Source organism: Epinephelus fuscoguttatus, linkage group LG3 (assembly GCF_011397635.1).
Source record: "Epinephelus fuscoguttatus linkage group LG3, E.fuscoguttatus.final_Chr_v1".
Classification (NCBI taxonomy): domain Eukaryota; kingdom Metazoa; phylum Chordata; class Actinopteri; order Perciformes; family Serranidae; genus Epinephelus; species Epinephelus fuscoguttatus.
In genome coordinates this window covers 8,707,538-8,731,316 of record NC_064754.1, presented here as the reverse complement: position 1 = coordinate 8,731,316, position 23,779 = coordinate 8,707,538, and the positions used below count along the sequence as shown (strand labels likewise).

The window sequence follows — 23,779 nt, the reverse complement described above, 5'->3', positions numbered from 1 at the left end:
CTGTATCAAAGGATATTTACAGCAGAAAACTGTTAAATGGAGGTGTGAGCTTTGACATTTGCAAGTAACCAAATTCCTTCTCCCCTCCTCTAGGTAACATGGACAGACACCATTATGAAACTTTTGAGAAGTTTGGCAACAATACCTTCCTACTACACCTTGACAATGGCAGAGCGTGAGTATCTGTGGTGCGTCTGTGTGTGTGTGTGTGTGTGTGTGTGTGTGTGTGTGTGTGCGTGCGCTTATGTAAATTACTTTTACATAGTCTGGGGTTGTGACTGTGATGCAGCTTGACTGACTCATTGCAGATTTGGACGTCACTCCAAAGATGAGCCTTCGATCCTAATTCCTCTAGAACAGTGTTGCAGGTAAAAACAAGAATATGATAACTCTGTAGTTATTTACTTTCTTGTCTTCAGTTAAATTCAGTTAGAGTAGTATTTAATTCAGCACAATAAGGTTCCTATTTTCCTCTCCGTTATTTCTTCCTGCCCTTATCATCCTGTCCTGTCCTTCTTTCTCTCCAACTCCTCTCTGTCATTTTGCTCTTTCTCTAGAATCCGGCGCTCCACTTGGCTCCACCTGCGTCTACTGTCTTTGCCACAGTATCGTCTCAGTGATGTCATGAGGGAGTCGCTCTCCCATGATCCCCTTCACAGCGTAGCTCCATTGCTGTCAGAGCCCCACCTCACTGCTCTCGATCGCCGCCTGAAAACTGTGCTGGAGACTGTAAGTCGTTGCCAAAAGAGACATGGTGGTGATGATGAGGTCTTCTATGATGACATGGCCAACTTGAAGGACATGGTCACACCTGCTGGGTAGGGCTGTACCTCCTGTATGTTATTTCATCAATATGTATGATTACAGTTCACTGATGAGAACAATGATGAGAAGCAACATTGGAAAGGACTGTTGGTCAAATATTTAAGGCAATTTTAAGACTTTTACAACACTTGCACCATTTCCTAGGAAGTATTGTGATTATTATAAAGAATTGAAAATTCAGTATTGGAAAAACAAAAAAAGAAAACTTTCATTAACATGAAAAGTTGGTGCTTTCAAATGTGATGACAACAAAACTGGTCTGTTACAGGTTAAATGTTTGTGCAATTTTTGACTATGTTTAAGATCCAGGTTAGTTTTGCTTCTGACGAAGAATTTTACTTTAGCTTTGATAGTCGTTTTCAATCAATTCATACTTTATTCTTTTGGTCTTGGACATCCCAAATATATTAGTAAACATGAAAAATTATCTTCCAAATAGAAAAACTTCAGTGTTAAAATTTGAATTTGTGATGTCATAGGGTATAAAGTATAGAGCTGCTCCACAGACAGTGAATTGGGAAAGATGATCTAAATGACACTGAGAACATCCAGGAGAATGTTCTAAGTATACAGGGACATTTTCTGTTTCAGAACTGAAAACCCTATAGTACAATTAAGCTCTTTTAGGTATAAAAAAGAGAACAAACATTCTGTGGATCCACAAAATCTGGCTTCTATTCATTGTCATTGCAGCTTCAGACTGTATACTTGATGACATCACAAGTATGAGACTTTACTTCTCTGGTTTCTGTCTTTGAGGGAGAGCAGCTCATGTTCATACATATTGATTAAACTTTCCTAGAGCATGAAATAATATACCAGAATTCTCAATTTAGGTGGTGTTCCCCTGACTGCTCTGTTGCAAGGGAAATGTTTTCAGTAAAATTAACATTTTTGCCAATCCTGCTGTTTAGTGTTTTTTTTTTAATGCAAATGAACAGCCCTATACACAGTATAGAGCATAACTAGGTATTATCCTCATGATTCCTTTGTCCTTTTAATATTTAAAAGACCAGTGTGTAGAATTTAATGCCATCTAGTGGTGACATTGCAGATTGCAATGAACTGAATACCCCTCCCCCCACCTCTTTGCCTGATTTCAGACAGAATTGTCAACTTGTTACACACCGTTTCCATCATTAGTCTAATATTGCCTCCACTCTGATTGATTGCCATGGGGGAGGGGGATTTGATTTGACCTAACCAGTCACTAGAGACCAATGTACACCCTTAAAGCTCACAGCATTTAAGTCGAAACTGATGCATAGCCATTCCCACGTACTGGTTTTAAGGGTGAAGTGAAGAAAAAACAAACTACGATGTAGGGCGATATTGAGAATGTGTTGATTTACAATGGCCTCAATAGCAGCGTCTATCTTGTCTACAGTGTTGGCCATTGTTATTACTCCTCACTGGTTCCAGCATACAGCCTTATAATGGTGTTAGTGCCCCTGTGGTGCTCATTAGATCAATTTCTTTTTTCAACCAAGAAAGTGTCATGATGCCAGACTAATCAGCCAACTTGGTGGACTGACCAGGTTCAAAGATCTGGCAACTTACTCCTCCTTTTCCAAGTGTGGAGGAGAACCTACGGTGCCCTTCACTTCATTGAAAAACACTAAAGGCCCTCTCTAGAGCCAGTGTTAGGATGCCTGCTGCAGAGGAATAATGTTAAGAGCTTCTAGTGGAGTGGACGGAGTAGTGAGGTTCAAGTACAAAACATCAGAAGATCCCTCTAAATATTGAATTGCACCTTGTTATTCTTTTATACATATGTGAGTTGTTTCAATACTTCAACTTGGTCTGTTGATGGACAGAAGGTGATCAGTATACAGTATATATTGTACCTCATAGATGTTTAATATGTAAGTCTTATGAAGCAGATTTATCTGTATTTCTTATTGGTGGTATCTTTGTATCTCACAGTAAATGTGTACTTAATACGTAACTTTTTAAAGGCAGTAAGTTGTTTCACCAGAGTTGAGGTCCTCCCTTAGGTGTGAGTCTACGTCACAGCTAATTGGGCAGCTGGCTGTCCTCCTCCTCCTTTCCTTTCAGGACTTCAATCAATAATTTACCTGGCCCGCTCATATCGATGGCACCTACTCCCTTTTCTCTTCCCCTCACTCGTTTGCTCGCTCTTTCCACGAAAACTGTTGCTGACAAGGGGGTAAAAGAGCTTGTTAACGGATGACAGAAAAAGGGAGAGAGGGAGAAAAGCACTATCCTTCTATCAGATAGTGGTAGTACAGTGGGACTGCAGTCAAGGTGACTTTAACTGCCTTAAGACGCCGATACACAAAGGATAAAAAAACGCCTGAAGAAACTTCAGAAGTTTGAATGGGAATACAGACTCTTCACAGAAGTTTGTTCTGTCTCTGACGTTCATTTTTTAGGCATTTTCTTTCTTTTAAATTCTTATCGTCTTTGAAATTGGTCACTATGTCTGGAGCCACCAGTGACCAGCTGCATAGATCAACTTTATCTGTATATTTGGTGAGTATATATTGTCTCTTTGTTCTCTACCTTTGGATTCTGTTAATAAAAGTGGGCTTTAATGTGGTATTTTCAAATGTAAGGGGAAAACTATGATGTATATTTAAACTTGGCCTGGCTGGAGTGACTTAGGTGAGTATTTATCAGATTTAAAATTCCAGTGTGTTTAGTGACAGCTGAAGTAACCACTGTTTCTTTTGGTGTGTTGGTTTGTGTGTCTCTTTATGTTTGTGTGTCTGTGTATGTGTTACTGTAGAATCTGATGGAGCATTTCAATCCCGGTCTCCAGAAGCTTGTTGCTTTAGGAAACAGCTATGTCAAAGCTTTTCAAGGTGAGTGGGTTTGTGAGTGACTGATGACTAGATGTGCGGGAGATTGAATGTGTGTTTGTGTTTGTGTGCTTTCATGCATGAGACAGACAGAGAGACATTTTCTAATAGTTATTTTTATTATTTACATTTACACTTTTCATTTTTAATAACCAATTTATGCACATAAATAACCAACATTTTTTCTTTCTTTTGGGTTTTCATGTTTTACAAGAAGAGATATGTCATGCTTTTTATGTTTGATAAACAATAGTGTCTTGTTATCTCACATGAGGAGGAACAAATGTTTGGCTTGACAGAAATAAATGCAACTATATTAAATGTTTGACATATACAGTACAGTTTATATAGTGTTTGTAAAGAACCTAACGTATCCTCATACAGTGGTTTGTATGATATCCTATAAATTATGTAAGAAGGTAAAGTTATGGAGGATAGGTTTCAGCAAGTAAAGTTACTGTGGTTAGACTAAGGAAAAGAAACATGGTGATGATGTACCCTAAAATGACTCAGAGTTCAAATGGTCAGGTACGCCAGTCTCCTGGGGAAAATCCTGGGGGAAAGTCCTATGTTTTGTAAGCGATCCACCACCCCAACCTGCCTCCTAACTAGACTGCTCGGGACTGCTCACCTCATTACTCCCATCAGCCCATTGTGGATTATACACGAATTGCTGACTCATTATTATGTGGGATATGTACAACTTTTCCCAACAGGCAGAAGTCACTGGGCTTGTACGGGGTGTTGTAGTAGTGAGCCAAATGAGGTTTATACTTATAGTTTATAAAAAATAATACATAGAAAATAAACATGATGCAGAATTTAAAACTGCTTTCCTCAAAACATGAGGTACCACAATTTAGAAAAAGGTCTCCAATCTCCAATCTTTAGCCTGTTTGTTGTGCTGGTAATTGGGTGAGCACCATGTATCATTAATGTACCTCTCTGCCTGATAAAAAAAGGAACAGGCCATCAGTCACAGTGCAACAAGGCAGCGTGGTAAATTTATACCCACTGGCATGGGGTTATTTCTAGACCAAAATCACATATCACATATCAGCAGCACTGCGGGGTTATGTTTATAACGACTAAAGGCAGAATTTATTGATCCAGTTAAGAGCAGTTTAACTCACTGTGATGTTACTCCAAAGCTTATACGTTTATAATGTTAAGTTTTTGAAAATCTTGTAGTTTATTGTGTATTTGTGTGTGTGTGTGTGTGTGTGTGTGTGTGCTCTGCAGCCTTAGCTGTTTGCAGTGAGGCCTACTTCAGCGCTGTGGCTAAGATGGGCGACCAGGCCCTTCACACGCTTTCATCTCGCTCTCTTGGTAAGTGTGTGTATCTGTGAGTGTGTGTGTGTGTTTTTATGCATGATTGATTACTCAATCTCTCCATAACAGGTTTCACCCTTAATTTATTGCATTCATTACAGAGACATAATTGTCCTCTGGAGATGGCTAAGTGCTCTATCAAGTTAATGTCAAGCCCGTTCATACTGACGCATCCCAGACTGTAAAATACCACACACCCTCAGTAACCTTAAAACTACATCCTTATACTGCTCTTTCTCATCCTCTCTTGTCTTTGTGTGTGTGCTCATGTGTGTAGTTGTGTGTGTGCATGTCCTGAGTGCATGCATGAGTGCATATTTTCCACAAGCTTCACTTTCACTCCAACCCAGGGGATGTGCGATACTGTAGCATTGTTAGTGGTAATTAGCATAATGCTAACTCATCCCCCATTGAGAGTGTGTGGGCTCGTGCATCAGTGCTAGCACAGCGTGACACACGTGGTTCTGCTGGGTCGGCTAACTGAGAAGGTCAGGGAGCCACAGCGTGACTATGGGCCCTATTGAGTGACAGCCTCTAAATTATAAATGGGGACTGTCTTTCAGCTGCACTCAATTCATTAGCTCAACCACAATCCATGACAATAGACAACACCAGAGGCACCCATAACATAAAGGGCTTGGCTAGCTTTCCACCATCTTAGCATGATGACTTGAGCAGTGTTGAATTGTGTTAAAGTCATATATCAAATGACTGATATTCCCGCTAGAGTATTGTGCCTTTCTTTCATAATGAACATTAACACAAAATGAGTGATAGCATTAGATCAGTAGTAAGTCAAAATGTCTCTGGATCTCCTGTATTCTAGAAAAGTAGGATTTCACATGTTCTGTCTTTAAATGGCTGTGTTTTTGGTCATTAGGGAAATTCCTGGAAAAGTAATGACGTTAGAAAAACAGTTTTCCAGGCCTGGACATGGTTTGCAATTAACAGAATGTTTTTGAAAAGTTTGGAATATATATTGTTTTGTCTATTGTTTAAAATATGTTCCTAGAAATATTAAAACGTGTCTAACATCATGCAAAATATTTTCCCTTTATTGTTAATTTAAAATGCTAGTGCCGCACTGCATTACAGTTGAAACGTGATGGCGATCAACCTGAACTTACTAAGTTAACACCTAGGATTAGGTTTTAGGCAAGGTTGCAAAACAAATGTCACACATGTCCATGAAACAAACTTTTTTAATAGCCTTTATTTTAGGATTTTCAATATAAAACAAACGCTTAGTATGTCATCTTGATAACTCAGCCAAAGGTAAGGCACTCGTGGCACCTAGGACAGCAACCAGTGGGTTAGGTTCCCAGTTCTTCTCAAAGGCTTTGAGAAACATTCAGATATACAAAGTTTTGTTAAATAAAAAATAAATGCACACAGCCTTGTCAAAATTATAATCTGAACATGTGTCAAACTGCATTGACATCTGCAGGATCTTTCATTTTCTATCCCTCAAAAACAGGTGCAACCTTGACATTTTGTAGTAAGTAAAGTACTGTGCTCTGGTCTATTAGCATATACAGCTAGTCGTCTAACGAGCGAGTAAAGTTAGCAAGCTCTAGAAGTTTGCTACTTTGCAAATGCATGGAAGTGCATGTTTAATTATGTATGGTTGTAGTCCCAACAGTTAAATAAAGTCATGGAAGTGGGGAGAAATATTATGGAAAAGTTTTGAACATTCACTGGTTAAAATGTATGGGAACCCTGGTACTTGCACCCAAAGAAGATTTTGTTGCAAGTATATGAAACATATGAAATACATTATGATATAACGAACAATATAACAGTATGATATGGTGATGGTCAGTCAAGTCTCTGATTTCTCTTTCTGTTTGTTTAAAACAGGGGATGTTCTGATCCAAATATCAGAAACACAGAGAAGACTCACTGCAGAAATGGAAGGAGTGGTCAGTGCAAGCATTCAGTCAATACTCATGTTATTCAAACCAAAACACAGGATCCCAGCAGTCTCAGAAAAGCTGGCTAAATCTTTTAAGTGTCTTGAAAAGTTTTTACTGAAAGTGCACATATCTCGAACTATTTTGTAGTAATGGTGGTGATCAGGTCATATGTGAATAAATAATAACCACAGTTAGTGAAATGGCATCTGCCTTAAAAAGGTTGTGATTTTATTAAACCCATTTGATTTTATGATAAATGAGTAATGCCCTTTGTTAACAAAGAAAGTTTGTGCAGAGTGCTGACTTGTTACAAACTGGTGGACCACAGTTGAGCTCTACAGAAAGCTCTCAGGAAAGGAGTTCCTGCTTGCATTTCACTGCTTGTTTAAAATTCATAGCGCCACTCGAACCCTTACGCTTGATTGCCGTGGCTTTCAGTGATGTGAATAAGCAAAACATGGCCTCTGATTAAAAAGTTGGCCTGAGGATGGATCACATTTGCATATAGATTTAGTCACACAAAACAATCTACTGTTTGAACAAGGGGGAAGTTTCCATAATGACTTGGCTGCATCACCGCAACATTGTTGTTCTTTCTGTTGCAGTTTCGATGGTTCCAGGTAGAGGTGTTGCAAGCAATGGAGAAGAATGTTAAGTTGGATGAGGAGTACATTGAGGTGAGTTCACTGAGGGGATACGTCTTTGTATATCTACTCCTCTGAGGGCTGGGTTGTGTTGAGGAGAATTTTGGGGAACTTACTGGACTAGGAGAATACAGTAGTTTATGGAAACAATGAGTCAGCTACTCTCTTATTATATTTAGTGGGAGGTCTGCATTGCAATCATTTGTGGATTCATTGTCTCAATTCATAAATGCTTATTAAGTTGTTGACTAAATAGAAAGAGAAAATTCTGAGCAAGATATTCGTTAGTACGTTTTTTGCAAATAAATGCTTAGTGGACTAAATCAATTTTAGGACTGTAGCTTATTCCTACTTTATGGCTCAACAAATGTAAGCTACATGTGTGTATAGTGTACTTAGGAGTTCGCATTTGTTGCAGTTCTCCTAATGATCTCAAATGTACCTACATTTTTGGTAGTCTTGATATGTAATTAATCTTTGCATATCCTCCAATAAGACAAGTGAACACTGTAATTGACCAATAACTTTATTTTTTGGTAATGACTTGCAGACAGTTTTTTACGGCTTTGTAAGAACATCTTACATGCATAAGGTCATTTTAGCCACATTTATTGCATTTCTAATTACATAAACCTCTTTCTGAGAACTTCCAGTACCCATCTGAGTCTGAATTCATCTGTGAGGTTAAGTCAGTCAAGACCACAATCAGCCGAGAGGTAGTTAGTCTCAGGAAAACTTTTCATTATCACATCAGAGCTTCTCAAATCAAACTGTTTCCTGTACTTCAGGGTAGTCGCAGAGTGTACGAGCTGGAGGTGAGGAACCAGGCAGAGGCTTTGGAGAAACAGCTCAGACGAGGAGCCTACAGGGACTCTCTGGTACTTACACAAACATACACACACATACATAAACATGATCTAAGATGGTGGTGCGCACAGACACAGCGGTCTGGTGCTCTCCAACTGTTAGCAGTTTTACACCTATACTCACACTAAAAGAAGGCCCAGCGGTGCCTGAAGGCCCAGCGGTGCCTGTTTTTTCATGTGGACTCTGAGGTGCAACAGACTCCCTCAAACACTGTTGATCAGTTTCTGCTGCTTCACCATTGATAGTATCCTGACGCACTGCTGTACAGTCTGGTACTCCAGGTGTGCCGCAGCAGACAGGAAGAACTTGCAGCAGATAATTATAATGGCTCAATGGATCGCCGACTCCCCACTTCCAAAACTGACAGACAGTCACCTGAGCTGTTTCTACAAACAGGCATCTAACAACAGGGCAGGCCCCTCACATTTTGAGTACCTCCTGTTTTTCACTCTCCCCTCAGGCAGGCTCAGAATCATACACACACGAACCAAGAGGCCAAAAAACAAATTTTTGCCGAGAGCAGTCGACAGGCTGCTGAACCCATCACCCCCCCTCTCCTCCTTCTGTTTACTTATCTACCTATCTATCCATCCATCCAGCCATCCAAAATCTCTTACAGCAGTATTACGATAACCTTAATTGGCTTAAATGACGACATGTCCAGCTTGGGATTGTTAATTATCTGATTAGGCAAAAGCTAGCCATCACAATTTTTATGTAACGTTTTTAAACGTTTTTAACATTGTTTATTGGAGCCTAAAATTAGCTAGTTGTTTTTCCAAATTCAACTTGTCTAACGAAGACGTTAGCACTCTGAGACTACTCTGTTTAACTTTACTAACATTACCATTATGCAGGCGATGACAGCTTAAGTTAAGCTCAGCCAAAGTGCCAACTAACTAAACATTAACAGCATCCCTTGATGGTTTGCATTTTCTTTATGCTAAGATAATATTAGTAAGGCTAATAAATGTCTTAATCTTGATATAATTAAACAGTTTGCTTTTAGAATTGTTATGAAACATGAGATTAATCCACGAGACAACGGTGTACATTAAGATAAAATGGACTTATGTTACTTGTGATGTATTTAAACTGAACACTTGTTACAGTTGCCTAATTATGTCGCTTGGGGAGGGGGCAAATGCCATTATCCCTGAAAAATAACTGCTGAATTGAAATTAACTTTTAGTTTTTCTATTAGTTGCCGTGGTTCTAAAATACATAAATAAAGGACATATCTAAGGCCTGTCTTATAACTGACCAAACAGCAGTTGCAGCAGTTGCAAAGAGCAAATACCACATAAATCATAAATTTTTCCGAGCTAACACCTCCACCTTTTTCATCCCTGATGGGTACATCAACATCCACACAGTCCAGCAATACTTCTTCACAATTATGTCATTTCTAATGTGCGTGTGTGTGTGCATGCTTCTCTGTGTGTGTTTTAGGAGAATAGTGAGTACATGCTGTACCTGAGGCAGAGCCAGCAGGAGATCCAGAAGGAGGAGGAGAGGAGGTATCGCTTCTTGGCTGAGAAACACTGTGGCCTCACTCAGTCACTGCTCTTCCTTATAAACAAGGTGTACACACACAGGAGACACTGGGCTGCACAGCATTTTTATTCCACCCACGTGGCAGCATGTTAATTGCTTGATTATATGAAATGCACATATCAGTGTCTGTTGGCTCATTTACAGAAGCATTTCTGTTCATTTTGTTGCTGCCTGAGATTTAATGAGGTGCCCACCTCTCATCTGTTTTCAGACCGGTGCTTCTCTCCAGCAGAAGGCAGATGGATGGAAGGAGAAGGTGAATGAGACCAGAGGGTCCAGACCTCGAACTCCCACCCATTTGGATCAAGATGCACAGGTACCAAGGTGTTATGTGGTTAAGTCAATTATTTTGATCCAACGTGAACATTATACTCAGTTAATTAGTATTCCAAGCACCAACAGGATGAAAAGAAGCTGTACTGGCTCGGGATGCTGCACCAGTGTCTGTGTATAGCCTTAGTAATATGGTTTATGTAAACCTTCACACCCTGTGCTCTGTGGAAACTACCATTAATGATCAGATAAGGGCCAGGGCCTTTGTTATGATCAACTGAAGAGAGAATGGGACTTTATTTTATCTGCTCTGGCACTTGCCTTCAGTGGTTCAGAGTCCTTAACTTTTCACTGCATTGAAAATTTTTTATTGTACATTCATTGGCCACTTGATAAAATGCACCTGTAAAATCCCAATGCCATCCAGTACGACGGCTCAGCCTTTCTTTCTTCACTGAGATAATAATGTTCAGGTTTGACTCTAAATCATCTGCATGACGTGTTGAATTTATGGGAAAGGGTCACCATTATTTACTCTGTGACTTATAAAAATGCCTCAGTGTGGTCCTGAACAGATGCTCCAACTAAGGGTGTTTTCACATACAGTCCTTTTTAAACAAACCAAACTCAGTCCCCTTAAAGTGCACCTTTTTTTTTTACTTTGATGTGGCACTGCAGTGCGGTTATAAGACCCCTCACTTTCAGATGAACTTACAATTGGAGGAAAGCCTTAGTGTTTCTGTGCTGTAGACTGTTAGACTACATCCCACATCTTGAGACGTGCAGTATCACTGGGGACCAATCTACTTCTCGTCCTGTTCCTTTGCAAGCATTACAGGCCAATGTGATTGCGTCTGTTTTTCAAGCGTCCCAGTGCAATAGCATGTGATCTAGAGGGCTAAACACAATGGCAAAGAGCAAAGCAAACCTGGAGCACTTTGTGTTCACAATGCACAGGTCAAACAAACCGCAATGTGGACTTGAAGCGCTTCAGAGGGGTCTGAGTTCTCTTGGTGTGCTCACAAATACTTAAAAAATGGTGAGTCACCGCTTTGTTTGTTTAGAGGGCTGAAAAAGACCAAGTGTGAAAACACCCTCAATCCAGCTTCTTTATGTTCTATCCACTGCAGTAAAAAGTGTGCTAAATCTGTAATACAAAATATAAATGCAGTTTATTTCCCTGTGTATGTTGTGTCTTACCAGTTGCGAGGTTCAGTGAGCTCCCTGCTGCAAACAGTAGCCAGAGATGAAGACATGTCCTGGGCCAGGAGGGAGCAGCAGGCGCTGGGCAGAGTGCCCTCTAGAGGTGGGAGGGAGGACTGTACTTCATGGACGCCATCGTTGTTAATAAATATGAGACAATGTTTGAAGTCACGCAGCAGCAGCAGTAGCAGTATTTATCTCTCCAGCATTAGATTAATTGCACAACCAAAAAATAATGTTTTGTACATTAGCAGTGTGTAAATTAACACAATAGAGTTTGTACATTAAAGTTTGAGTTAATTAGTTATCCTTTTATTTTTGCCTATGCATTAATTCATGCAAAATAGTGGTGTGTCTAGCATGAGCCAGAAAAGTTTTTCGTGTTTTATGTCTAACTCTCTCTGTTACGCTCTCTGTTCATCCTCTATTCGCTCTACAGCACCGTCCCCCCTCCCCAGCCGCTCTCGCTCTAGCTCAGTTGGGGAATCTCTGGGTCTTGGTGGAGGGAAAGCCATGAGAGCCCTGGTATCTCATCCCTCCTCATCCAACCCAAAGCTTCTCCCTTTCAACAGGGGAGAGACTGTCACCGTACTCGTCCAAGAGCCACGCAATGGCTGGCTGTATGGGCGCACTGACAGCAGCCTGCGGTGGGTAGCTGAGATAGAAGATGTATGCATGCAGGTGAAGGAGCCATAGAATAGTTTACATGAGAGTCTGTGAGTTTTAGCAACCAGAAGAAATTGCAACTGCTCGAGCACCATCGTTGCAACTCATCCTTCCCACTCCTCCTTGCATCATATAAACTGAAATTACATTGTCACAAGAGAGATGAGATCGCAAGCCAATTATTCAGGATACAAAAGAGAAGTGAATGAAAATGATAACAATACTGTCATTTGTTCCTTTATCATCAGAGCAAAATGTCTCACAGTGGTCATTAATCACAAGTATAGGAAGTAGGTTGATAGCGTTGGAGCATGAAGAATAGGCCCAGAGTTTTGAAAAGAGAAATCTCAGCAACTTACTGTAGAAGAGTTGAGTCATGGTTATTGATCGGCAACTCAACAAAGCAACACAGAGGAGCAATTGTCATTTTGTGCGATAAAATGGTAAAGCTATTCACTTTGAACATCAATAAATTGTAAGATGAAATCTAAATGGTGCTCTGTGTAGGTTTCCATTTGACAAGAGAACAAAGAGCTCTGTATAACAAGAGTTTGATAAAGTAGAGCAGAAAAATAGTGTGAAAGCTGACTTTTATGTTTACAGACACTCTAAACGTGTACATTGATTTCACATCTAAAAAACTCTATGTGTATGTATTTTCTGATAGACTGACTGCACATACTCCTGGTAAAGGGACAAGAGAGTTGATGAAGTTTGTTTTTTCCTCATCTGTATCTGTCTCATCTCCTCCAGTCAGGGCTGGTTCCCTGCTGCTTATGTGGCCCCTGTTGAAGATTTCTCCAACACTTTAGCAACAAGGTAGGAATCACTTTAAATCTGCACGGCACATATCAGCAGAGGATTGTAGATGTTGAAAACGATTCGCCCTGGTAGTATAGTGGCCAACATTTCTGCCTCAGACAATGTACAAGAGATAGGGTGGCAGATTTGAGTGTGACAAGCTGACCTTAGATGTAGAGAGACCCTCACCTTAAAAAATAGGTGTTGGCCAGCGTATGACCTGCTAAAGTGTCCTCGAGCAAGAGACAGAATATGTAACATTTGTTTGGGCAGTGTTATGTTGCAGAACCTAAAGAAGGGATGCTCAACTTGCTTTGCGGCCAATGGCCAGTTAATAAACATACTTTGATAATATTTTGATCCTTTCTGGGCACGTATTTGATAAACAAGTCCTATTTGATGCTTCTTTATTCTTTATGGCTCCTTTTTTACATTCAAAGTAGACAACTAGACATTCAAAATGTTCTTGCTCCCAGATGCTAGCCAGTGTACGACCTGCTAAAGTGTCCTCCAGCAAGAGACAGAATGTTGGAGCATTGTTATGTTGCAGATACTAAACCAGGGATGCTCAACTTGCTTTGCCCAGTGGGGACTTTTGCAAAATGACAAGAGGCCAATGGCCAGTTAATAAACAAACTTTAATAATATTTGTCAGTATTATAAATGAATTTCCTGTTAGCAGCCTTACAATGTTTGCTCTGTTGGGGTATCCAGGGATCCTTCCTGGGCCCGATTTGATGCTTTTTATACACTCTACCTCCTTATTTACATTCAGAGTGAAAAAATCACAGTATAAATCAGTTTATTTTCATTTTGAATCAGAAAATGGTCGGCGGGCCACCTGGCACCCTATCATGGACCGGATTTGGCCCAGAGTCTACACTGTCTATTAATAAACTTAAGCCTGAACACCAATAGAAAAGATTGTTGTCTTACAGTGATTACACAACAGAATGACTACAATGCATTAGTAGTTGGCTACTCTGTAAGACGTAATATATACCAAAATATTCCAGGTCACTCTCCTGCTATGAATCACTTAAAGGTCCTATATTTGTGCATTTTACCTTTCAGTGGTGGTTCCGTAAGAAGCCACAGTATGAACAATCTGCTGGACCCTACTGACACCTACACTGACCAATCAGAGAGCAAGAACTACGGTGATGTCCCGCCGCCAGCCACACCCAACCGCAGAGCCTCTGTAGACTTCCGGCCGATCTCTCCTCTCCCTGAGAAGAAGCTGGAGTCGGCCTTGGAGACAAAGCAAAGTCAAACGAACCCACCTCCACCTCCTCCCCCACCGCCTCCTCCTCTCTCAAGTCAGAACCTTCGAAGGGGCTCTGTAGATTTTCGACCAATCTCTCCCCTCCCTGAAAGGAAGGGTGAATCAGCATCTGATGTCCAGGTACCTTCTGAAAAGAATTCACTTTCAAAGGATGACAACATGTTTTTTCGTGTCCATATAAACCATGATACAGTTATCCTACTTCACTTGTTTTGTGCAATCCTCTCTTTTCGTAGGCATTATCGCCCCACGGGCCGCCTGAAAACCCGCTGTTTCCCAGGTAATTTTCAGAGTGTATGGGTTGACAGGAAAATGTTTCCCTGGATTCAGTGTCTAATGAATTCCATTACCTTTTTAAATAATTTATTCAGGATTATCTATTTGCTAGTCAGTGTTGTGTCTGGGATATAATTTGTCTGAAGTGATTCTAATGAAACACAGTGACTTGATTCCACACGAGTATGCATGATCATGTACCAGGAACATTAGGAGTATTAGATCTGTGCTTGTAGCAGTTGTCTGGGTTTCAACAGACACTTTAGGTATTAGTTTATGTGCTGTTTCAAAAGATTTTCCACATCAATAAGAAAACTGTTGAGCAGAAAGAAATGAGAATATTTTTTGATATGAAAAATGATCAAATCATAGACCTTAGATATTGGAAGATGCACAAATCCAAAAGGCTCATGTTTAAATTGCAGGTACATGTATTTTGTAAATGCACATTAGTTACACACATTACCTCTGCAGCTTGCTCATTAGCACGCTCTCTATCCACAGTCAAAATTTTCCATCTTCTGGCTGAGGTCTGGTGTTAGTTTCCCAACCTGGAGTGTGCGCATGTGTGTGCGTATGTGGTTTATTTGTGTTGGCGGAGAGCAGTTCAGCATGTGAGGTATTGTGTAACATTGTTCGTCATCCTCTTGTTTCAGAGGCACAAACCCATTCGCCACTGTAAAGCTTCGCCCCACGACGACCAATGACAGATCCGCTCCACAGATCCACTGAGCCGTCAGCGCTCTTGCAGGCTGGGTTTGTAACCAAGGCTGCCAGATCAGGTTGTGGGGGCAGGATGCACAATTTTTTGTTTCAGGATAATGTAATGGCATCTCTGAAGTGTGAAGGCCTTGAGCCAGAGAGGCAGAGGAAGGTTTGGTGATTTTTTTTTTTTTTTTGTACAGTGTTAGATAAGATGAGGTTTTTCTTGTACCAAAAGCAAAAGTTATGCATCTTAGTAGTTTAATATCAAACAACTGTACAATTTTGAAATAGCTGTTTTATCAACTGTGTACAGTACTTACGTTTTTATGTAGATAGATCTGTTTGTCTCTTGCAGTAAAAATGCTCTTGACAATTTTGGAAATATGCTTACCCGCTAGCTCAGAGTTAAAACATTGATATCACTCATATATCTGTCTGCTAAATATAAAACCACAGCCAGCAGCTGGGTAGCTAAACATTAAGAGTGTAAACTGGAGGAAACGGCTAAAAATCAGCCTACCAGCATATTTTGTGTTTATACTTATGGATAGTTATCCAACGCTAAGCTGAGCTACCTGGCTGCTGGCTCTAGCAACATATTTAGCAACAGACATGGAAGTGGTGTTGATCTTGTCATCTGAATCTGTGCAAGAAAAGCAATTAATTGTATTTCCCAAAATGTTAATCTTTTCCTTGAACTAGTTTTTTTTCTGAAACTTTAATTTGTCTCACTCTCATGCTGTGTATTTTATCAGCAAATGTGTCCAAATCAGAATATTTTGTTCATGTGATCAGTGTTGTGCTGTACATTGAATGTGATCACATTTTGGTGAACAGAATGCATCGTTTTGCAACTTATGAAGATGAGTGTGAGCTATGTTCACTCTCACGGCAGTTTACAATGCTTATTTTATAGCACCTGAGGATTTACGTTACCCTGTTTGCTGACACAACTCACATGGCTAGTGCTAATCATGCTTCGGACATGCATAGCGCAGTTACCAGTACTTCTAACGGAAAACATCCCACATTTATATGCCAATTATGTCTGCAAAAACAAGTCTGAATGTCGGCCATCTTGGCAACAAATTTGAAACCACACATTGAGTTGAAGCATTCAGCCAGTCTTGGGAAGTATATACCAGTGAATGATGATCACAAGATTTTATGTTATTTAAAAGAACGAAAGACATGACCTGAAACTAGTCTGTTCTTTTGGTCTGTGAACTAATCTGTGTGAACTGAACTTTAAGCTAGCTCTTGTTAAGTGTGAACGTGCGCAACACTGAATATGATACAGATCTGATTTCACAGATCTGAACATCCTTTTTAAATCTGACTTGGGTTACTTTTGTAATTTATCCTAAATACAGTATGATACATATCAGATCTATATCTATCTATCTATCATAACTTAGGCCACAGCTTCTCACCTATGACTGTAAATTTGTAATCCTCTTAACTACCCTGTGATTGACATGTTTTGCAATGTTATGTTTTGTGAGTTTTAAGTTTTGTGTCCACTGTGAGTAACAATAAGTAAAGAGACAGTTATTACTCAAGTTTTTTATTATCATTTCTTACTCATATCTTTTCTGTCTTCACAGCTCTCCTTATATATCATTTTATTCACTACATCATCTGATCGGAGGCAGGGAGTGTGGAGGAGGAGGGGATAGAGGAGAGGAGGTGAGGTGAAGGAAGGTGGATGAGGAAGAGGAGTGGGAGGAAAGTGCACTGATATGTGAACATCTAGAAGTAAAATCAATCAGACAAAATGCACAACCTGAAATACACAAAGGAAGGAAATTAAGATTTAAGAAGTCTTTATAACATCTACACCATCTACAGCACTAAAGTACCACCACCTGTTTTAGACCACAAACTATCTTCATGAAATCATTATGAATGATTCAGAAACCCATACAGCATGTGCGATTAAATATATATAAAAAATGAAAAGATGAAACTGGTGCCTGTTATGCCTGTATGTTTCTCCTCATGGTAACGCCCTGTTGGCCTGCCTCTGCAGTAGTTTGTAGAGAGCAGGCCTGGTCTGACTCCATGTGTGGGGTCCCGACGAAGGTGAGAGGAGTTTGAAGGTAGCAGTTACAAAATATGAATGCAGGGACAAAGAGGAGGAGGAAGAAGAAGGGGGGTGTTCATCTATCCCCTACTCATGCACCATGGCCTCAAACTCTGGAAAAAAAGAAAACACTTGCATAAGTGATGAGATAAGCTCTACTGACCTACATCTTAACGGATAAGACTGGGTCGGATTTCTCACTGAGGCAGGATGTGAAGCACTACAGTAACCTGCCTTTAGCCTCCATGCTAACTTGTACACTCGTCAATCTCTACCTCCTCTACCTTCTACGCTTGTATATTTTATAATAAACTTTAGAATACTTCACAGTGTTCCTCTGTTCTCTCACCATCAATGCCGATCTTGCCGTCTCCATCTTTGTCTGCGGCTTTGAGGAATGCTGATGTCTCAGAGTCGGTCAGATCTCTGCCCTCCGCGGAAAAGCCCTTCAGTACAAACCTGAGGAAAGTACAGAATGTAGCAGAAAAGTAGAACTATTAATGAACAATTACAACCATTGGGAAGGCAGCTTTCTTTTTGTGTAAGCCAAGAAAAAATGTTGGCATTGTACATTTCTGCAAACCACAGATATATTAGGGGCATAGTCCCGGCAGGAAAAGCAGCAATGTGTTGGATAAAAAAAACAACTGCTTTTTGTGGCACTATCCTCGCCGACAGATGGCTATAAAACACCCACGTCTGAAGCCTAAAAAGCTGATAGAAACTAGAAACACAATGACGGGTCGCTATAGAACACCCACGTCTGGAGCCTAAAAAGCCGAATGAAACACAGCGACAGGTCGCTATGAAACACCCATGTCTGGAGCACAACAAACTGATAAAAACACAGTGACAGGTCACTATAACACACCCATGTCTGGAGTCTAAAAAGCCGATAAAAACATTGTGGGGGGTCGCTATGGAGTCTAAAAAGCTGATATAAACACAGTGACGGGTCACTATAAAACACCCATGTCTGGAGCCTAAAAAGCCTATAGAAACACAGTGACAGGTCGCTACAAAACATCTACATTTGGAATCTAAAAAGCCAATGGAAACACCCTGATGGGTCGCTACAAAACACCCATATTTGGAGTCTCAAAAACTGATGAAAACACAGTGACAGGTTGCTACAAAACATTTACATTTGGAGTCTAAAAAGCCAGTGGAAACATACAGATAGGTCGCTACAAAACACCCATGTTTAGAGCTTAAATGGCAGATGGAAACACACCGGCTGGTCGCTGCAAAACACCCACGTCTGGAGTCTCAAAAGCCGATGAAAACACAGTGACAGGTCACTACAAAACACCTACGTTTAGAGTCTACAGAGCCATTAGTCTAAACACGGCCATGACTCGCTGAAACACGACTGGTTTTGTTGGTCTTTAATAGCGGCCTGCTGCTTGGGATGCATCACGCTTAGGGTACACACCATTCACCATCTCCTCCCCCTTCTGATGACAAAGTCAGCTTTAAAAATGTTGATGTGTGCAAATGTAACATCTTCATGGTTTCCAGAAACATACAATGCCAACATTTTTGTCTGGCGACTGGGCTGTTTTGTGTATTATGTGTTATTGTGCCTGTGTGACTTTCTCACTTGAGCTCCTCCTCTTCTATGAAGCCACTACCATCCACATCCAGAACCTTGAAGACCTTCTTGACGTTTTCAGCTGACATGGCCCTCATTCCCACCATTTCAAAGAACTTTTTAGGGTCAAATGTTTCTGCTACAAAAGGCAAGACAGAAGGTAGAGACTGAACATCTAACAGCTCTTAAAATTCCACTTTGACATTAACCAGTTTGAAATGTTTGGCAAACACACAGAGCCAGTCGTCTAGATACTGGTTTGAAAAGATAAAAATGTGTGTCCATTTGTCGGTATCCAAAGCTAACTTCTTGAACTTTGTAGGCCTGTTTCTGCTGAGAATACCATGTCAGCTCCACGACTGTTACGGACCTGCAAAGGCTTCAAGAGCTTTCTTGATCTCCTCAGCTTTCAACAGATCTGTCATCGACATTTTGTCAGCTGGAGAGAGGGACAGAGAGATAAAGAGAAAGAGAGGGGCAGTGAGCACATAACAGGTGAGAAATAAAAGAACAATTTTTCAAAGGGTTAACTGCAGACATCCGCCAAAATGGGAGCTCAAGAGTAGAGCAGCTAAAACTGTCAACACTGTGTGCAAGTGTTTGAGAACATATTAGCTGTTAGAAAATGAGCTAAAGGAATAGCACAGTGACACTCAAGGAATAGATGATAGGGAGTGAATATAGTCTGTTAGTTGGAGAGAACATACACACAAAGAGGATTTTGACCCTGGTGGACATTCAGGCATTCAAAAGACAGTCTCAGTGGAGCTTGGCAAAACTGGAGAGACAACCCAAGGCCATAGTCTAGAATTTAAGACGTGAGCATAAAAACAGTCTGGCATACACTAAGGGAACATAGATATCTCAATTGTACACATACACACCACTACATTATACACAAACACACAAGCACACAAATAATTCACGTCTTTATTAATGTGAATTCTCCTGTTTAAAAACTTTTTAGATGTAATCATAGATCCTTGAACTTCTTTTACTTTCTGCCTCCTTGCATCTGACAACAGACACAGACACTGTCCTATTTATACATTAACACAAGACATTAGCACATTTGACTGGAGGATTTCACAACTTGCCGGGCTGTAACTGGTCTTTGCCTCCAACTTACAAATGGGAAAATGCAGTGTTTTGGAAATACAGGGAACAGCTGACTTCACCTATGCTGTAAGAGGCTGTATAACATGAGCACATGAAACATTAGAGACAAGAACATCATGTAAAGCAACAGAATCACACAGACATGGATGACATCAAATCTGCATGTCCAGCCACATTAATATTAATATGCAAACTGCAGCATGAATGTTAAATGTCTCATTAAACTATGTGGTATCACATTCAAATGCGCACTGAATAGTGCAAATTTGTGACTCCTGAGTACTCAGTATGTACCGTATATATAACACGTAGCTTTGCTTGTCATATGTGGAAGTTTTCCTGATTTTTATGTATATTCTATGTCAATTATGCATTGTATAATGGAAGGAAAACACAAGACGTTAGGACAGTTAACCCCAAATATATAGCACTTTATTAATCCTAGGGGGAAATATTTCATTTAGAGTAGCTAAGAGCATTTAAGAGGAGATAAACACCAAGAAATAATACTTACCAACAATATACATTACTTATAATCAATAACTTAAATAAAAATGTTGGACCTTTTTATACTGTAAATATTATATATTCATGTAGGTAGACAAAGTGCAAGTAGTGCAAAATGAAATGCAAATTATCCAGTAGGATTATGGTGCACTATGGTGCACAGATAATTTAATTTTAAATAGGATGAAAGGTGTATGGATCAAGGGTGACACTGAGGGGACAGTGTTCACAGTGGGGGTCTGGGCTATGTGCATAGCATAAACGTAAAGCTGGATGTTGCTAAAAAGAGTGTAAAGGCTCTGTCTGAAGAAGAGCATTCAGCTTGAAACGTCACTTGTGTATGAGCCAATAAACTGCACATAAGGGAGCTGTAGTGTACGGACCTTTTTTCATGTTGTTTATTGCTACTCTTTTTGTCTAGCACCTGCCTTAAAGGGTTTTTGGATGTGTGCGACTACTATGTTTTTAAAGCTCTGCCAAGTCATGTTTCCCCAAAGGATGGAAAAATTGTCATTATGTCCCTCAGTTGCAGTACTCTGTAGATACCAGTAGGTGTCAGACCTGAGCTGAAGGCTCTTGGGGTTCTTGTTTGTCAGTTGAGAGCGCTGGCAACAAGTGTCGAGTTGTCAAGGCAAATGTTTGATCAGTGTGTTTGTGCCTATAAGAGAACTGGGCTCCCTTGTGTATATTATCTTTGTGAGACCACGTGTCTGCGTTTCTGCTGCCACACAGTGCCGTGGACATGAGACCTACAGAGCCCCGGTGGAGTGGTTTTGATTGTCCCTCTGTAGGTTGAGCTGTCTGACCCCCATAAAATGTTTTACCCTCCCTGACCAAAGGACAGAGCCATCCTCCTCCATTCTGTCAAACTGAGTTCTTCTCAACTTGCTCTCCTGTCATGTGTGTACATTTTTGGCAGCTAAAGCCCATTAGTGATCATCCGTCTGTGGTTTGTTCCATCTGTTAGATAATGTCTTAAATATAAAGCCTTGAAGTCACCCGCTAAATATGTCTCAGATTGGTTTTTGAAAGGGTGTTTGGACACATAATCTCAACTTTTATCCATCAATAACAAACCTTGACAGAGAGCTCTGGTGTGTCTGACATCATTCCTTCAGCCAAATGTAAATTGTACAGTTCACACGTTCTTTCTCAACTGCTTCGACTTTCAGAATGCATTTAATTGCTGTGGTGAAAGAAACTGTGCTGTGATCAAAAGGCCAAAGCTTCACTTTACACCCTTTACTGCAGCCGAGTCCTAAGTGTCCTTGAACCCATCCCTTTTATCTCAGTGTAGCTTAAATTGTAAAAAGTTACAGTGCAGACACGATCTGTCTTGCAGTGAACAAATATGACTGCTGGGATCGATGAGTGAGGTTTTATTTTAACACCATAGCATGTTTATAGATCAGATTACTTTCACTGGAGATTTAAAGTCAGTTATTGGCTGTTAGTGTGCCGTAAAGAAACAACAGAAATTACATGTGACTTGTAAACTTAAGTTCTGCATTTGCAACATTTGCAACAAGAGCTGGTCAACTGTATTTGAGAACACCAGCACAGGACAATCTCTGTGCTTAAAAGATTTGTGACAACTCAGTCAGCAGTGTGTCATGGCACAGTAAATGTATAATTTATAAAGTATATTTTATGTCTCATTAAGCATCTAGGCCCTTTTTCCAAGAGGGGCCCAGCCAAAATAGTAACAACAATGACAAATGTCCAGAATATGCATTACTATTAACTACTGTACTTACAATCCTGGCTACTGTGCCATGGCACTGAACATAAACACCTGTTCAAGGTGACACATGAGCCATGAAAGCCCCCATTAGACCAACACCTGCTCCTGACATTACCGTTCATTTGATACAGGCGTCTGCAGAAAAAGACAAAACAAAACGGAAGTAACACATTGCCGTGTGCAGGGGATATGAGACGTGAAAGATAAACAGCAAACCAAAACAGACAGAACATCCATCCAAGGGCTTGGTTACACTAGAAAAGAAGTAAGAGAACTTGTCTGATCATGTAGAAAATCAAAGAGCGGCTCTGACTGGCCAAACAGACAGGCTGAAACTATTTTGAACAGATATCAGGAAAGTATCTAGCTGCCACTATTGATGACTTTGGAAGTTGTCACGTTCATTTTGACACTGCATTTACGTGGGTTGTCGTCGCTTTCTTTAATCGGACAGTTCATCCACAAATAAAAAGTCGAGCTGTTTATCAGTCTAAATTGTTTTAGTTTGAGTTGCTGAGTGTTGGAGATAATCTGCTGTAGAGATGTCTGCCTTCTCTTCTATATAATGGAACTAGATGGCACTCAGCTTGTGATGCTCAAAGTGCCAAAGAAATACATCTGAAAAACTCAACAGCAATGTCTCTCTTTCCAAAAATGATGAAGCGGTTACTCAAGATAATCCACAGACCTTATGGTGAACAGTTTTATGTAGGAACTATTTTCATTTTTACAGAACTACTCCTGCCAATCAAATACTCATCAAATAGGCTACTGCCGCTTTGTTTGTTAACCCACACGTCCAAATATGATGCGCAAGGTACCCTCCTGCGTCTGTTTGGGATGTTCAGGGATGGCGTGTCAATTTACACCCATTACATACATCGTGTCTTTTCAAAACACACTTCCATGTTTACAGCAAATGTACAGTTTCTGCTCAATACATGCATAGAGTCTTTTTGAAAATAAACTTAGAGCATAGGTCCAACACTTTATTTTAGGTTTATTTCCTTGGATTAAAATTCACAAGGGAAACAAACAGTGAGCTCCTGGTTGAAAGTCTGGACTTTGTTGGACGCATCCATCTCCCCTTCTTCCTGCTTGATACAGACTTTCTGGTTCTTTAGATTTCACTAGATGCTGGTGGTGTTACAAACTGCTGCCACCTAGAAGGGTGCCTCTGTGCGTCTTTGTCTGATGCCAACGTTAACTGACAAAACACCATTATTTGAGGAGTTGGGTTGTTGCCCACTGCCTCTGAATGTAACACACCTGGTACGTGTCATACTGTGCGAAAGTTGCCTCTTTGTATCTGATGCCAACATCATTGACAAAGTGGCAGTATTCAACGAGTTTGGAGTGAGAATAGGCTGGCCAACAGTATCACTGTGAGGAAGAAAGCATGCATCTACTGTTAGCTCACCTAGCACCACTGAGCTAGCTAACATCAGCAGAGGATGACCCCCTTAATCATTACATCCCGCACTGTCATGAGCATATGCACGGTGATATGGTTGGCAGGGGTGGTTCGGGAAAAGACAGCAGTTTCTACATAAA

The 23,779-nt window shown here is 40.4% G+C and overlaps 3 protein-coding genes across 5 annotated transcripts in view; 2 read left to right on the top strand and 1 right to left on the bottom strand.

The window, feature by feature from the left end:
* LOC125886191 (dynein heavy chain domain-containing protein 1-like) overlaps positions 1-689 on the top strand; it is a 30,987-nt gene extending 30,298 nt beyond the window's left edge. The window contains exons 43-45 of the mRNA XM_049572199.1: positions 94-175; positions 309-368; positions 558-689. Of these exons, the coding sequence (XP_049428156.1) occupies positions 94-175; positions 309-346 (120 nt within the window). The 3' untranslated portion in view covers positions 347-368; positions 558-689. The remainder of the gene's footprint in view (positions 1-93; positions 176-308; positions 369-557) is intronic.
* A 2,202-nt stretch (positions 690-2,891) lies between these two features.
* Positions 2,892-16,864, top strand: baiap2l2b (BAR/IMD domain containing adaptor protein 2 like 2b). Its single transcript, XM_049568937.1, has 15 exons — positions 2,892-3,321; positions 3,578-3,653; positions 4,893-4,979; positions 6,843-6,904; positions 7,504-7,575; positions 8,331-8,420; positions 9,862-9,993; positions 10,178-10,282; positions 11,443-11,545; positions 11,882-12,089; positions 12,862-12,927; positions 13,984-14,314; positions 14,431-14,474; positions 15,127-15,226; positions 16,783-16,864. Exons 1-14 carry the CDS (start codon positions 3,268-3,270, stop codon positions 15,200-15,202), a joined length of 1,506 nt encoding a protein of 501 aa, XP_049424894.1. The 5' UTR covers positions 2,892-3,267; the 3' UTR covers positions 15,203-15,226; positions 16,783-16,864.
* Positions 16,865-16,954: 90 nt separating this feature from the next.
* pvalb7 (parvalbumin 7) overlaps positions 16,955-23,779 on the bottom strand; it is a 58,481-nt gene continuing 51,656 nt past the window's right edge. For 2 of the 3 annotated variants that reach the window (XM_049568975.1, XM_049568969.1), the window contains 4 exons: positions 19,226-19,294; positions 18,865-18,994; positions 17,611-17,720; positions 16,955-17,374 (listed from right to left, as the gene is read on the bottom strand). In XM_049568975.1, the coding sequence (XP_049424932.1) occupies positions 17,349-17,374; positions 17,611-17,720; positions 18,865-18,994; positions 19,226-19,286 (327 nt within the window). In that variant the 5' untranslated portion in view covers positions 19,287-19,294 and the 3' untranslated portion in view covers positions 16,955-17,348. Of the gene's footprint in view, positions 17,375-17,610; positions 17,721-18,864; positions 18,995-19,225; positions 19,295-22,238; positions 22,363-23,779 lie in introns of those variants that run through there. The other variant, XM_049568960.1, reaches the window with a different exon arrangement.

Bases quoted from the DNA above. Each gene is read 5' to 3' on its own strand.
- baiap2l2b (XM_049568937.1), top strand. From the start codon at position 3,268: ATGTCTGGAGCCACCAGTGACCAGCTGCATAGATCAACTTTATCTGTA. The intron at 11,546-11,881 runs GTGGGAGGGAGG...TTCGCTCTACAG, and splicing joins GGGCAGAGTGCCCTCTAGAG to CACCGTCCCCCCTCCCCAGC. The intron at 12,090-12,861 runs GTGGGTAGCTGA...CATCTCCTCCAG, and splicing joins CGCACTGACAGCAGCCTGCG to TCAGGGCTGGTTCCCTGCTG.